Below are 17,394 nucleotides of genomic sequence, written 5' to 3'. Positions count from 1 at the left end.
TTCAAACTGTAGTAGCAAAAGAGAGAGCTCTCGCACAGGGTAAACGTGTAATGGTCGTTACTCCTGTACCTGCCTTAGAGGCAGTGACAAAAGCGAGCATTCCAAATGCAAAGGCATTACATCCGAGATGGATACAATGGGTTAACTCTCTTGCTGCAACAGACGTTGAATACGTTTTTGACCCCTATTTGAAAACTCAAGAATTTCTACAATATGAACAAGAATGTTCTCTGCCCACTGAGATTCAGCCTCTAGAACAGTACGAATGCATAATTTATACAGACGGATCAGCACAGCCCACAATTGGTTGTAAACAAGCTTATAGTGCTGCGTGCGTGATTGTTAAAGGTTGCTGGCGCGATGGTAAATTCCGACCTATGGTCACAAAAACACAATCTCTCGGAGACTGTACCGCTCAGCGAGCTGAACTACAGGCTTTCAAGATGGCGCTTGAAAATACCGATTGCGAATTCCCCACACTCATAGTGTGCGATTCGTATTACTGCGTTCAATCTTACAATGAATACTTGCAGAACTGGGTTCAAAATGGTTTCAAAGATGCAAAAGGTGGCACAATCAAGCATAAGTTGCATTGGGAACAAGTAGCTCAATTACAGAAAGAACTACAAAAGACTCACGTGATCCATACACTGAGTCATCAGCGTGATGGCGTTCACGTTGCAGGGAATTAATTTGCTGATGAGGCCGCGAAGGCAGCTGTGCAAGCGGCTTCCGTAGCTGCAATCAGTCGTTCAAAAAAAAAAAATAGACAGAGAAATAATGCAGGCTGTCGCCGCTTCCAATACAGACAGCGGTAAAACGTTGCCAAAAGGCTTTCCACTCAAGTACTCCTATATATCTGATGTAAATAATGTTCCTTTTGCTCAAATCCCTGGAATGGGGGATAGAGTATTTCCAAACATGGAACATAGATTAGGACTAATTTTAGCAGCACATGAAGGGCTTGCCTCTGCACACACAGGTGTTTCCGCGACAGTGTTATTATTAAAACAAAGATACTGCTGGCCGCGCATGAGGAAACAGACCAGAAACTATGTTTTGGAATGTGAAATCTGCCAGAAAATGAAGGTTTCAACAGTGAAACGCCTGGCGCAGATACCCCTTTTAATTTCAGATAAACCATTAGCATGTGTTTACCTGGACCACTGTGGTCCCTTACAGAGGGATGGTAACAACAAATATATCATGGTCGCAGTGGATTCATGCTCAAGATTCATTTGGATGTGGCCTCAGTGCTCGGCTGACGCCCGAACTGTTATAAAAGATTTGCGAGTCTTTATCGGCACATATGCAGTTGGCACGCTACATTCTAACCAGGGTCCTGCGTTTAGCTCCAAAGCTTACAAGGAGGCCATGGCCAATTTGGGCATTGCATTGTGGTATTAAAGTCCATTCCATACTGAGGGAAATTCTGTAGTGGAAAGAAAAAAATTGAACATAAAGCAATCTATAACAGCTATGATATTAGGATCGGGTGACGGGTAGGTCAAACATCTAATAAGTGTCCAACGTAGTCTAAATAATCTGCCAAGAAATTCTCTGGGTGGAATCACTCCATATGAAATCCTTTTCGGTACTAGAATGCTTGTCCAGGACCTCGATCATCATACTTCAGTGGTGAAACAAAAACCATTTGATATCAAAGACCGTTTGGCTGTTTTGCAGGACTTAAACGAGAAAAGGAGAAGTCAAAGCAACACAACACAGAAGCCAACCACCACTGAAGGAGAACCACCCGTCCCAGCAAGGCCTGTCTGGATTCCAAAGATTGGGGATCTAGTCAGAGAAAAGATCGCGGATAAGAAGGAATTTGGGCCTTCTTACAGAAAACCAGTACCTGTGTTAGCAATCCACGGATCAAGAACAGTGTTACTGCCGCCCCTTGCTGGAAGAAAGGAGAACAGGTTTGTATCCATCAACCTGGTAAAACCACATCATGTGGCCGATAATAAGTAGTAGGCCCAGTGGACTTCAAAGATGTAGCAGAAGACCAAATCTTGCTGCTATTTAAGAGGTTCAAACTGAAAGACATCACTTTTGAAGAATCTGCAGTGAGAAAAGAAGGACTAAGCAATAAAGCAATGGAACTTGTGTCTCTTGAGACCCATATAACAGTTCGTCAAGACACTCCTGTCTACAATGATGTAGCATCTGACTACACTGATGTGACAAAGGATCCAGTAGCTCCAGTGATTTCAAGTAATCCTGATGCAATACCTACAATTGACAGAACTGCCTCTGTCTATTTCATTAACTTTTATACGTTTTCTGAAGATCCCAGTGAGCCTGAAACTACGCCAGCAAATACAACTTTTAAAGATCAAGTAACATAACTTTTTCAGCAACTTGAAAAAACCTATCTGGTTTCACCATGGGTTGAGTTTTGGATTGTGCTAGGCGTACTTTTTTTCCTACTTTGGCTAATCCTTGTATTAAGGGGCCGATTAGGATCGCGGTTTTCCCGCATCCTCCGGGCCGGCGGAAGCCACTGCCGGCCCGGAGGATGCGGGAAAACCGCTGGGGAGGCACAAAAAACCCACCGCCGCAGGATGGCGGTGGGTCTCAAAATCGGTCCGCAACTTTTCCGCCGCGGTCGCCTTCCGACCGCGGCAGAAAAGCTCTAACATGGCTGGGGGTGTCTATCAGACACCGCCAGCCATATTAGGATGGCAGAAAACAGATGCCTTTCCGTGGTGGATTCTCCGCCGTGGAAAGGCATACGGTGAATTCTTTGGGGGCCCGTTGCGGGCCCCCAGGGTGAGTGTGGGCGTGGGGGTGCACATGGGGGGTACCTATGGTACCCCCCTGCGTTTGCGTGCACGAAGCGGCAGGCACCGCGCGGTGCCTGCCGCTTTTTGCATGCAAATGCTAAGCATGCATATTTAACCTTGCGGCGGGTGCTGCTTCAAGCAGCACCCGCCGCAATGTTAAATATTGAGGATGTGACCGCCACGCTGGCGGTCACATCCTAATTGCACTGGAGGGACCGCCGCTGCCCCTGCGGACGGTCCCTCCTCCTCTAGGGTGGCGGACGGACGCAGGTCCGTCCGCCATCCTAATGAGCCCCTAAGTTTGGGAATGCTGATAAATGGAAAATATAGTAAAATGGACACAGCAAGTAAGAACAGCAACTTGCTCCTGAAGCCACACAAATCATCTCATCGTGAACAAAGAGACTTGACATCAGTGAACATCAAAGCCGTTCCTATACCTGGTGGTATAGCATGGGACAGTACTGATTATGACATCTATGGTCCTGCAGAGCTGTTGAAGATTCCACATCAATTTAAGGTTTCCTTGAGTGACTTTGTTTCACCCAGCACGTTTTCAGATGATTGGGACTTTGAGACTGTTAATAATATGATGTCAGACTTAGAGATGTCTGCTAAATTCACAAAACATGAATACTTAGATGGTTCATCAGATTATGCACAAATGTATTGGTATGATCACTATGGTCATAATTACTTGCACAAATCTGCAAACCCTAGGAATATTTATACTTTTAATCAATGGGAACATCGTCCAACGCCACCAAAAAGTAGCTCCAAAACATTCCATGATAAATTTCCATACTTCTCAGGTTTTAATACCACAAATCAGGAAACGTTTTACTTTAAAAATGTTAATAAGACAGGAATGAAGAGTAAGTTAACAAATACAAAGCAAATTTATTCAGCAGCCTTTTATGCCCAGCTGTCCTCATTAGGCTTCGACTTTTGGAGTGACAACATAGAAACAAAAACTGCCTGGGGCTCAAAAGACTGGCAAGTGCAGGGAATAGAAGCTTTATTTCGAGCCTGCATTATCCCTGAACAAATAATGTTTTTGAATGACACTGTTCAACAAACATCCTGCCTTGGCCTGGCCAAGATAAAAGATTTGAACAAACCGTCTATACCTATACCTACACCTGATAGTAAAAACACTTCAGAGGGAGGGGTCATTGTAAAATTTATTTTTCTAAAAAACAGAACTGAGCCTGATTGGAAAAAATGGTTATTCTGGCCCACAGACATGAATAACTGTCAAGATAGATTCCAGAACAAGACACAAGGGTTTACAGTAACTAGGCCAGATCCAAGATATGTCCAGAGACAACATCTAGGGATAGTAACAACATACAGTGTAGGAAAACTGTGCCTTGAGTGGCTACAAAAATCTACACTTACAGAGGTTAAACAACACTTATCTTTACTTAAAGATGGCGTTGATTTAAGGGACGTCTTACAAGGTCCGGCGAACCGACGTCATAAACGTTTCATATACGCAGGTATATATGCCATTTATAATGAAGCTTGAAAAGCGACACAGGCAGAGACTGCAGAAAGAATACGAGAAATTGATCGTATTAATTTAGAGAAAGCACTCTCTGTAGGTGACAATGGGTTAACGACCCTGTCATCCAGAATTTATTCTTTGGACAGCATAGTATCCTCTGCCATAGACATAATGGAACAAAACGTGCTCATGCTACAGCATGGACAGTCGCAATTACGTTCTATAATGCTTTTAGGCTGGATGTTGCAAAATCTTCTTTCTGGATATGTGCCATGGCGTCTAATCAACACCACGTCATTGTTTTGTGTATATAACCTTACAGATAAACAAATTGCTTTGGCACAGAGAGGAACAGGCTATGCTGTGCTGAGCATTGAGTAACTGGAAAGATTACCATTAACTGTTTCGGAAAAACCTGCAACAGAATGGCTATCACACGGGATAATCACTCTGCCTGTCACAATTTTCAATTTTCAATACTGAAACATATACCAGTTGCCGTGTATGAAAGGTTGGCTAAGGAATACATAAAGCCAACCTGGAAATTACCATATACACACAAATGTTGGAGTGGGGGAAAATAAGTATTTCTTAGTGGTACACAATGTAAAAGCACACTAAGTGGTACACTTTTATGTCAGGGTATTAATTTACATGGAGCCTGTGAAGGTTCTCCGAACAATTTATCCTGCCACCTGCAAGGGTCTCTGGCAGCAGTGATAGATCCAATTTTTAGGCAGCTTTCAAACGGGAGCTATATAATGTTGAATGATCACAGCTGTTGTGGAATGATGCCAGGAATAGCCTATCTCGTAACTGTGTCAGCCAGGGTCACTTGTTTTATGCAAGTATTGTTTCCTAAAGCTAAGACAGACGAGGAGTTGCAGTTATGGCCTTCACTGAACATCTCCTATTCGAATTGATACTTTAAGCAGAATGAAAGCTATTCTTTTACAAAAAACTGTGCCACTGACCTCGTACAAAGAGACGTATGACCTACAAGTAACAAGGTCCTCTGCAGCGATACATGCCCGATTATCAACAAACTGCCCTGTATATTTCGTAGAAATGTTAGGTCGTATCTTAAACATGTCTGATACCAGTGGTATTGTACATGTATTTAAGACAGTTTATTCGGGACTGTTAGCACCATTTGAAGCAGTCCTCTGCATTTTTCCAAACTTCGTGCACTCTCATTTTGGGACTCGTAGCAGGAATACTATTCTTGTTTCTTCTGCTCCGATATGGCAAGTCCGGTCAGCAGCGACACCCAGATTACCATAGAGAACACTCTCCTGGCAATGAAGTGTCGTGAGCGCATGATACAGATCCTGGGCCTGGCTCGCTGAAGAGACCTGAATACCATGTGGTTCCTATCAATCCGGCCTATCTGGCAAGATTGCATCTTACCTGTTCTACGATGCCTGCTATGTGGAGAAGAATGCGTGTTGGATATCTGTCTAACACTTCCATCAGCACTGCCAACGGACGTTGATACCTTGCTTGGTTCAGTAACGGCCCATGCATCGTGTTGTCCCCAGCGGCTACCAATCCTGATGACGGCATTCATTGAGATCTCACAGACGCAATCTGCTGACGGTGAGATACTTGGATTGACAGGCACACAGGCACCACCTCCATCTCCATCTCCGACAAACATTGCTAATGCGGCTAAAGCTGACAGAGATGCTTCACATTTTTGTGCTATCAGTTTACTTAATGAAGTGGTCCAACTTTCACCTACTGTGGTAGACGATTTCTTTGCCTGCTTAGAAGATTTGATGTTTTCTCCTAACAACGAGAATGACTTTTGAAGTTAGCACACTGCATTCTACGGGACTCTGTATTCGACTTTCACTTTTCATAACAAAACTTCCAACTTTAGAACTCTATTTTTTTGCGATTCGACTTTTCCAAAATTGAACTTTTTTGGGGCACAAAGTAATCTGCTTAAAGTAGAACTATTTTTAGAGAACGAGAATTCTTTGAAACACTTCCAAATGACAATATTTGACCTTGTCCACCACCTAAACAGTTTATATATTCTGTCATGGCATGGTCTCGACCTTTCTTCTGTATTTAAGAGCCATTTCATAAATGTTATTTCATGACTCATTCTGATAAAGCATTTTCCAATGGTATACTACATGCTTTGAATGAAAATATTGCTTTTTTAAATGCGTACAGCGCAAATGCTCATCTTTCGTGTACAGCCATTTCAAATGCATTTTATGTATTTTGGGAGGGATTTTTTACACATCGTGCTTTAGATATGTTTAAAAATGCTTAGAATGTAGTAATATCGAACATAATAAAGTGGAGTGGGTGTTGTGGAGCGTTTTAGAATCCAAGCGTAATTTACCGATTCATGCCCTTATATAGGTACAATTCACATTGCCCTTATATAGGCATAGAAATCATGCCCATGTTTAGACATAACCCTTCCAGTCCAAATACAGGCATGGCTACTTCCACTAGTTCCAAAAAGCCACAACGATTTCTTGGAAAACTCGACTTCAGCAGTTAGGGACATCCCCTTGCTTGAATATTGATTTGTCCTAGAAATCATGTGTTTTCAAAGAACTACCATTCCCTTGGGGTACTTTGGTGACGTTATTATGTCTGACTTTACGTCAAACAAGGCACCTTCAAGGTATAAATATGCCTACACTTGCCCTAGCAAACACATGGTGGTTCGGAGCAGCTCGGCTATCTACTTGCCCGACGCAGCTCGCTACAGCAAGTGCCGAAGGAAGCCGACCCTCCAGCTGACGCACTGACAGAGAGGCTGCCTTTTTTTCTTGCTGAGAATCCAGCTCCAGTCTTTCCAAGCTCCCCTCGCGGGGTGTTGGGAAATCGAGTCCCGAGACAGAGATACCAGACCTCCGACATTCTAAAACCAAGGTACGGAGCTGATTAGACCCTATGAGAAATCTTGGTTAGATTCTTGGCAAAGACAAACTAAACCTATGCTACACCTCACTTACTTCTTCCCTCGTACTAGACTTAGGTTAGGCACATCGGGGTAGGCGTATTTTAGAAGCACCAGTTGAGTACTTTTTAGCCTTTGTTATTTATGTATGTATTTATCTATGATCTAGGAACCATACAATGCTTTTACAGTATTATTCTATAATACTCTTCTTACTGTACGCATTATACTTTGCAACCAGTATTATAATTGTAGCAGTTCACTTTACTTGCATGAGAAAGAAGACTGTTCAATAAACCCTTTTATTGAAAACGCCCGTCTCTCTATTTCTCTGCACCTCTGATGAAACGAAGCATACACGATTGACTGAGTAAAATATCTATCTATCGTTTCCACGACCCTGAAGATTAGTTTTATTCTTGGGGAAACAAAGTTGTCATGTTTATGCAGTTGTCAGAAACTAATCCCTTCTTGTTTATTCGAGAACGTTTCTAGTGACCTCTGAGCTAGCTGGCACTCATAATTAAGTCTAATATATTCGATAGAGACCTAGTCGACCTAAGTCCTACATCAAATCTATAGGATATATTATTCCAATGCGCAGAGCCTATTGGGAATATAGGAACTACACTACAGTTGCTCCTCTGTTGTGGCATGCAGTTGTTCTGTCCTTTTGCTAAAAATACTAGTAGTAAATTAGTGGGTAAGAAATAGGTAGGAATAGAGAACATTCAGAAGGCCTATATACACAAGAAGAAGAAGGGTAGAACAGGGAATAGGGATAATTTAGCACTTATAGAAGTAGTAGAAGTCACAACAATAGGACTACACTCAATTCAGCCTGCTACCATTACTCAGTGCCAGGTCAATAGCCCCTCACCACTAGTAGATACCAACTGAGATAGGATTTGAATATAGATCCATCATCACCTACACCAACACCATATACATCCCTCATTGACAGACCTGAATGAGAGTATATAGAGTTAAGGAAGACGCAGGAGAGCCAATGTTCCAAATGTGCCAATTTTCCAATGTGAATGACACCCGTGGGATATACCAACTAGAAGGAGGGTCTGAAAGGTATTCTGTAAGACTGTTATTCAAAGAATGAACAACAGGAGGGAATAGTTTTACCATATAGTGCCCCAGGTCCATTATGTCCACCCCTGAAGCATAAGAGTCTCAATTGTCCCTGCTAGCCCATAGACAGGGTTGTGTTAAAATTGTCCACACTGCCTGGAGCGTCTACAGAGGCAGTAGGCCCATGCCGTCCTGTACTCTCAGATGTATCTCCCCTATGACCTCTTCCTGTACATGCAATAATACCGCACGTTCCATTTTTTGATATATGTCAGCAGTCTTCTTCAACATATGTCTCTGCACACAGAAGCAGCTGCACCACATATATATGAGAATCCCTTGCATAGGACAGTTTTCTGCTGTTGCCAACGCTCTTGTGCAAAGACCTAAATTGAACAAGATGAGTCCAGAAATCTCGATTGGTAATTGAAAATGGATTTTTAGCTGGGGAGGATGTGAGTCCTACCCAAGTAATAAGTCCCAAAAATAAGTCCCAAAATTCAAGGTGAAACATACAGTTTCAATCATTTAAACCAAGGCTCAACTCCTGGTAGCTATGGCACAGAGCAGACAGGCTTAGCTTGGTAAAATGTTAAAAGTATTTACCCACTCTAAAACAGTGGAAAAATAAAAAAAAATCCAACAAAAATCCAACACCCAATTTCTAAACATGAAGATAAATGTAATGAAAAATATTACAGCAAAGCAACAAAAATCCAGTAAGGGGCACAAGAGATACAATTTATTAAAATATTAGGGCAAAAAGCACCAGAAGAAAGTAAAGCGGCAATCAGAAATCACTGTTTGCGGATGACTGGGACTGAGGCACAATTTCAAGCCAACCACGATAGAGCGCAGGTCGGAAACACCAAGCAGGTCATCGAAGTCAAATTTTTATCTTCTGCCTTAATTATTGGAAGTGGAATCCTCCAGTGAGGCATGGTTGAAGCTTGTATAAAATGAAGTCCCTTCTAATCCTGATTGCTGGTGGATGAGATCCCACTGAAGCTGTTGATTTTGGTGAGAAAACCACAGAGTGGGAAAATGATGATTTCTATCTTCAGACATAGTCTCTATAAAACCTCTGGCGGGGCAAACATTAAGCTGTATGTGATGAAGTCCTTGTGAAATCGGACACCTTTGTTGAGATATGCCGCTAAAGATCTGGACGTCTTGGATGCCCAAAATTATGTGCTAAGTCCCATCTTTTCAGACTTTCTACAGTAGCTCTTCTTAGTCACCTTTAAGGATCACAAGTCCTCAGGGACAGCACTTAGGGCCCAGGACACACCTCAGCAGAGTCTACCAGCAAAGGTCCAGTCCATTTCCAGTTGGAAATGGCCTACTTGTCACTACAGGAAAAAAAGGCCTCTTGCAGTTTATTAAGTCCATGTAGCTACTCAGGAGGGCATCCAACTGGCCCCTGGAATCCACTTCTTAGTCATGGGTACAAATAGGAGCAGGCGCAGCCCTTCAGGGAACCTCAGAGGTTACAGACAGCAGGTACAGTCCTTTTCTGTTCCGTCACAGGTCCGGAAAGTGGTCTGAGGAGGTGGAGGTGAGGTCTTAATTGTTTTCACTTTACTGGTTAGTAGGAGAGGGTGACTCCTGGATACTACCTGACCAATGGGAAAAAGGCTCACAAGGGCAAACATTCTGTTTGCCTCACTGCAAATTCTCCCACAATGCACCATTTTCAGTCAAATTCAATATGAAAAAAATGTTTTGACCCTAGAGAGAGCTTCTGACACACCCATAGGTGTGCTTAAGGTAGTGAGCAGTCCTCTCCCAATCAACCATTCCAAACCAGTTCTGGGATCAGCTTCCTTCTCCACTGAAACTAAAGGCAAAATGTGTTTTGAAGCAGAGTCTAGTTTTACCATATAGTGTTCCAGGCCCATTCTGTCCACATCTGAAGCATTAGCGTCTCAATTTTCCTTGCCAGCCCATAGACAGGGTTGTGTTAAAATTGTCCACACTACCTTGAGCATCTACAGAGGCAGTAGACCCCATGCCCTCCTGTACTCTCAGATGTATCTCTCCTATGACCTCTTCATGTACATCTATCTGAACATGAAGATGTAGCAATAACAGGATGCGTCTGTCATTTAGGAGAACAACATTGGCCAAGAGTAGGAGTGGGGACTGACTGGGCCAACTGGGACTTTCCACAGCTTTAGAAATTACAAGTGACCTCTAACCTTTTGTAATCTTCTGCTTTCTTAAAAAGTTTCTAAATGACGCAAATCATTTTCAATAAATGTTCAATTTCGTTATGACTGATGGTCAAACCTGCGTCATCATCAAGACCTGTGGTTAGCAGTTCCCTATTAAAATAATATAAAAGAGCAGCCCACATTTCATTCGATGGACTACCTCACACAAGTGAACCCATGGGTCATGACACGTGTGTTTGCCCCCTTAGCCATGCTATCTAGCATCTTTGACTGAAGCTATAATGCTTATTGTATTTTGAAATTAATTTTCTCTCTCTCTCTCTTACTTTCCTTTCCGTTGCCATGATTTTAGAACTTACTAGAATGCATGTTTTTGATCTTCATCTAAAGTGAGTCTTTGATACTTATTACTTACTAGATTGCTTAGAGTTATTTTTGACTAGAGATGTGTCTCTTTTTATTGTTTAAATTGTTTTTGAATAAACGGTGGCACTCTGACTCAGTTCCTGTATCTCACATGTGTATTTCCTTATTTTAGATAAAGCATCCCTACTCAAATTAAGGTGGTGTGGTGCACCCTAAAAACCACCCTCTAACAGTTTTGGGATCAAAAGCCCCCTCTTTTCAAGGCTTCCCATATTACTAAACTATAAAAGAACAGGTCTCCCTCTGGTCCATTTTAGGTTAGTGAAGTTCCTAGGTACTTTTGAACTGTACTGCCTGAGTTAAGCTGGGTTACATTCCTCCTCGAGTCATTCTTCCAGGCGCAAGACATTGTCTCTGCTGTGAGAGCAGTATTTCACACCTCATCAAAGCAGCACTAACAAGCTAGTAGCAGGCAGGCCAAATGCTAATTAATTTGCAGGGGCTTCAGGCGGGGAAACTATAACTTTTTAAAAGTTACTTCTCCTGTATATTTATCAAACATCCAACTTCAACATTGAATTGGGTTTTTATACATATTAAAACAGTGGTTGAACTGTCTCTATAGCTTATTCCAAACCAAATAGAGTCAAATTAACATATTAACTGTACTATAGCTTTTTCGTCCAATGAAGCAGCTACAGCACTAACAGTGAAAATAGCTTTTGGAGACTGAGCATTGTAAAAATATGCAAATGTTACATTCTTACAGGTTTTACTTGTAACTCCCAGACACTCATGACGATGTCAGATGGAAAGCCTCAGACCACTGGTCAGAGGTTTTCTGCCCGACATGATAGGTTTAAAGTCCAACACCATATTAGGATGATGGCCGTCGGGATTATGATGTCGGTTTCCAACAGCCATTCCATGTCAGCCTTTACAACATAGAAAGACTGTTGGAAAGTGACCTTGGGGGTCCCAAGCAGGGCCTCCCTGGCCCTCTGCATACTGCCTCCTCAACATCCCTGCACCATGTGGCAAGCAAATGAGGTGCCTGCCACTCGGTGCAGGGATGTTTTCAAACTTCCATTTTTTTAATGGGAGCTTGTGCAACGGGCTTTTTCAGCCTACAAAAAAACGCAAGTCCTCCGAACATCATAATGAGGGCCTACATTGTGGGCCACAAGTCCTACTTAAGCGTGACTTACTTAATATTTAAAAGTAGGGTTTGCCACTCATCAAAAGGTTTATTTTGGTAGGTCAGCCTGTAGGTTTAAAAGTTGCAGGATTCAGGTTACTTTTCTTTTCCAGCCAAGAGTATGGGGCAATAGATGCTGAAGTTCACATATGACCTTTAACTTTCTGTGCCATTGGGGTATATTCTTACACAATATACTGTGACCTTACTGGAAAGTTAAATATGCTAAATGGGGATTTGACCATGTTTTAGTGGTCAGAGCACATGCACTGAGGACTAGATAGCAGGACCCATGGGTGCAGGGTTATAAAGCATAGCAGTAACAGTCAACATGAAATGGGAGTAATGGAACAAAACGAGGCACTTTCTCACAGTAAAGCTATTTGCTTTCATGTATCTGCAGACACTTCCCTATTATTTTCCGGGATTATTGTAAACTACGTAACAAGATCGCCAACATTAGAACAATTCAGGTATGAAAAAAGTCTATACATTGCTTACCTTTAACTTTGTTGAGGATGTTAACAAGTGTAGATTTGACATAGCTAGTGTCCATTCTTGTTATTATTAATACCTGACAGAGGAAAAAGAAAACATTATATTTTCCACACTGTAGACTTTCTTTGTTAGATGGCACATAATTAGTTTTCAACATCATTATTGCCATGTGCAAAAGATGCAAAAATGTTTTTGGGGAATTTGGTCTGGCAGGTTGGCAGGGTTTTTTCACCTTTTTTAATTGGCACACTAATTCCTCAGCTCCTCAACTCCACGTTCCTTGTGTTTTTTCGTTTGGCTTGACTGGGCAGCTGTCTGAAAGGTTTATTGTTACCCATTCTTTAAATTGTAGTTAGAGTGGGGTTTAGCTCTATCCAGAACAGTAATGATCTCACGCTGCACATTGCTGGCTATATCATTCTATCTCCGTGGAATGTGTGCATTAGAAATGCAAGATGGACTATTTTACATTTTAAAGGTACACTTACACCACACATTACATTTTTTTTATCTCACAAATGCATTGTAAACACTTTTTTCGTTATTCTTTTCAATGCGGCTGCCTTTTCTTTTATGTTTTATTCAGGATTCAAAATGAAATTCAGACCTATGGGCTTTGCCAACGCTTGTTCCCCAATGGAGTTGTTTCACTACTTTTTTATCCCTTACCACGGCCTCTTGGGTGCCTTTATTTTTCTTCTGGTGCAAGTTCTCTATTCTGCTTTAGGTATGCAGGGAAATCACTGTTTTGAAAATATGCTGCTTAATTAAGCAGTTTTTTCACCAAAATTCACACATGTTATGATGTTTTTGTAATAAAGCTTTAAAAAACCAAAAGAACATTGGCAAATTTCTCGGTGGGCAGAGGAACCAGGTAAGGCTGCCCTCTGTCCCCCTTGCTCTTTGCGATTGCAATGGAGTTTCTTGCCGTCCCCCTCCGCATGGAGGGACAAAACTGGGGTATCTCCCTGGACGATGGCACACATGCAGTGTCCTTATATGCAGATGATTTACTTTCACTCCTTTTTCGCATACATACACGCCACACTGACCCATTCGTATGTGCTGCGGGTCTCTTCGTCAATTGGGCTAAATCATGTGTATACCAGTTGCGCTCTTGTGCCTCCCCACAAGAGGTACAACAGGCGCATTCTGCGCAGCTGGTGAGGTGACACAGTCAGATACCTCGGAGTGCATCTCTACTACTCACCAGCTGATCCATTAGACAGAAACCTGAGAAAAGCCCTGTCCTCACTGAATCTGAGAATACGGTCCTGGAAGCATCTTTCTTTGGCGTAACAGGGAAAATATGCCTGCTGAAAATGGTCATCCTGCCGCAGCTCCGAAAGGTTATGTTATGTTATTCCAACTTATTGAGCGCACAAATACTCTGAGGTGTCTTGGCGCTAAAGCTCAAAGCAACTAAACACAACTAGAACCGGGACCTAGATCTGAAAGAGCCATGTTTTAAGGCACTTCCTAAAGGAAAGCAGAGATCGTGACGATCCAATATGAAAGGAAAGAGTGTTCCAAAGTTTTGCTGTTTCATGACTCAGGCTGCGACCACACCAACTGTTTTTTTTTGGAATCTAGGAACAATCATGTATTTAGCTTCAGTGGACCGAAGGAGTCTACTGGGATAATACCAATTGAAGAGGTTTTTGAGAAAAGAGGGCCCTGTATTGTTCAAAGCTTTCTAAGCCAGGCATAAGGCCTTGAACTTGATACAGCTTGCCACTGGGAGCCAGTGCAAATTCCGAATTTCTTTAGAGATCGATTGAAATTTGGGAAGATCCAGTAAGAATCTTGTGGCTGTATTTTGTATCATCTGTAACTTTTTCAGATGTTGACTTTGAATGTTTAGATACAAGCCGTTACAGTTATCCACTTTAGACAGAACCAATGCAGAAAGAACAGTCTTCCTGGAGTTGGCTGGCAGATAAGGGAGAATTTTCTTTATCTTCTTAATTATGAGAAAATAAGAAGAAACCATTGCAGTTTGTTATCCAACAATATGGCCAGATTATTCGCTTTGGTTACTGGTTTAGGGAGCTCACCCATCCACCAAGTGGGATCTCAGGTTGGCAAAAGGCTGCCGAATATCATAACCTCAGTTTCATCTGAGTTGAGCTTTAGGCAGTGCTTACTCATCCAGTTACTTATTTCTCACATGCACTGCTGAAAATGAGGTGAGGTGGTAGGTTAAGATTTTAATTTATGGATCAGAGGTGCCAGTTCTGACACGTAAATGTTAAATAATGTCGGTCTGAGGGAAAATCCCTGTAGGACCCTGCAAGGCAATGCATAAGGTGCTGATTTAAAATGGTCAAATGCTACTGACTGTGTTCTATCCTCCAAAAACGAGGAAAGCAGTGAAAATGCCAAATCCTTGATGCACAGAGTTTGTAAATGCAGTTTAAGCAATCTATGATCAACAGTGTCGAAAGCTGCAGATAAATTGAGGAGTATCAGGGCAGCGGCCCAATCCTTATCCATCACTGCCCTAATCTCCTCTGTAGCTTTCATTAGTGCAGTCTCTGTGTGTTCTGACCGGAAACGAAAATTCAGTGGGATCAACTAAAACGTTTTCCTGAATGACTTGGGCCAGCTGTTGAGTCATCAATTTCTCCACTAGTTTTGCAGGCAGTGGTAAGCAGGAGATCTGGCGATAATTACTGGTATTGGAAGCATCTAAATTAGTTGGTGACCGGAAAGAAGCAGGAAAATACATTGTAATTTAAGACTATTCCAGGACTTTCCTCATTAGAATCATTAGAAGTTGCAGCCTCAAATTGTGCATTCATCTTATTCACTTTCAGCCAAGTGCATCAAGCATTCATTTTGCGATTCCTTATTAGCGAAAAATAAGGATTCGCTAATAAGGAATAGCAAAATGCTATGCATGAAGAAATCGCTTAAAGAATAGCGGTTTCTTAGAATTCCTTAATTGCGACTCGCAAATTGCGAGTCGCAATTAAGGAATACCTCCCCATTCATTCCTACGGGCCTAGAGGCCTTAGGAATGAATGGGATGACAATCTCAAATTGCGAATCGCAATTAGCGATTCGCAAATTGAGATTGCGATTTCAAGGGTGCAGGGGTGTCCAAAGGACACCCTGTTGCACCCCTGAAATTGATCTGTGCACATATGTTGCGCACACACATGCCCTTAGGGCATGTGTGTGCGCAACATGAAACTTTGAAAAATGCACTTTGGTGCATTTTTCTAAGTTTTTGCAAATTACCATGAAGTTGTACTTCGTGGTAATTTGCGTGCCCTATTAGCGAATTCACTATTTTTGGAACTTTCATGCATTGCATTTAAGGAATCTCTATTTGAGATTCCTTAAATGCAAACAATCGCTATTTAGCGGATTCTCAAATTGCGATTTTTGCATTTGGGATGATGCATCCCAAATGCAAAAATACCGGTCGCAAAGGGGCAGATTCTGAGAATCTACCCCTTTGCGACCGGTTTTTAGCTTGATGCATCTGGCTGTTTGTCCCTAAATGTACTCGCAATGTTATTGCAAAATGATTGGCTGTTCATTTTCATTATTTTACTAGTTAATGTGGTAAGTTTGTTTATCACCTGAAATACTTCTTGGTAGGAATTGTTGGCATTTTCAATTTGTTTTGTGTAGAAGGCATCTTTTTCGTTTATTAAAAGGATTTTGATTTGGACAGTGCTCAGTTATAGCTTTCTTTTTCTATGTCATCATACAGCGACCTCCAACGTCTTTCTAATATCCTACAATTTTGTTCTTCTAATCTCGGTGCCTCCGAGAACCAAGAGGGAGTCTTCCTATTTCCTGATCCCTTTATAATCGGTGTTGCCTCAAAAAAGGCTTAGTTCAGCCACTCTATATATTCTATGACTGCTATCTCTGGACCACCGAAGCTGCCGGTCAGCAGAGGCAGCCTTGGTGTCTCTTTTTCGAGGCATACTAATTAGCAACCCAGCTGCAGTGGGCCTCGTGCTTGCAGGCAGGGCCAAATATGGGCGAAACATGCCAGGGGACAGGCCCCTTCACGTTGGCTTTGATCAGAAGCTTTCTACTCCTCAAAAGGACACTGCGTCCCCATGGTCTCTACAGGTGACGGTAGCATGGTTAGTGTTCATTTTGTTAAGCACCAGATCCCATCATATGCTCCAGCGCTACAAGGCCTCCCACATTTCCCTGGCTCATACTCCGCTACAGACCTGAGGTGCTGGCACGAGCGATCTTTAAACACGGTTGGTGATCTATTTGCCAATGGCCTCCTACTGACCTTTAAGCAACTTATTTCTGACTATGCTCTACCAACAGGGCAGTTTCTCACATACAGATGAATACACAGCACATGTCAGATCCTCTGGTCCACACAAGAAGAGGAACCCCAAATCCATAAAATCCTGCAAACACTACTTCACATGAGGGAGGGATGCCACCCAATTACATGGATTTACAAAGCGATCCGAGAGCACGCTGGGTTTCCATTGTCAATTCTGGTTACTCGGAATGTCAAGTTTGAAAACAATAAATTCTCCATCCTCCACTGGGCCTGTTTGACCCTGGAACAACTCAATCGCTACTTCCCAAATGCGCATTTGCGGTATAACCACTGCCATTTACCACAGCCGATATGTTCCACATGTTATGGTTGTGTCCGGCCCTCTCCACATACTGGCTTTCAGTACACAAGGCCTTGCAGGAGGTTATGGAACTAACCGACATTTACTCATGGGAGGCCCGCACCTTGGGCATATTGAAATGCAGAAAACGCCACGGGGTGAGGACACGCTTTGCCGGCATGGAGGACCGAATTGACGCTGCTGGTGGCAGCTTGGAATGGG

General features: G+C 42.4%; 1 protein-coding gene across 1 annotated transcript in view; it reads right to left on the bottom strand.

Annotated features, from left to right (window-relative positions):
- Window positions 1-17,394, bottom strand: part of SHOC1 (shortage in chiasmata 1) — a 1,878,679-nt gene that overhangs the window by 810,627 nt on the left and 1,050,658 nt on the right. The window contains exon 18 of the mRNA XM_078676649.1: window positions 12,560-12,632. Coding sequence (XP_078532775.1) covers window positions 12,560-12,632 — 73 coding nt within the window. The remainder of the gene's footprint in view (window positions 1-12,559; window positions 12,633-17,394) is intronic.

The sequence above is a fragment of the Lissotriton helveticus genome, chromosome 2_1 (assembly GCF_964261635.1).
Source record: "Lissotriton helveticus chromosome 2_1, aLisHel1.1, whole genome shotgun sequence".
NCBI classification, from domain to species: domain Eukaryota; kingdom Metazoa; phylum Chordata; class Amphibia; order Caudata; family Salamandridae; genus Lissotriton; species Lissotriton helveticus.
The sequence above is the reverse complement of the archived record's forward strand: the minus strand, read 5'-3'. Positions and strand labels throughout refer to the sequence as shown.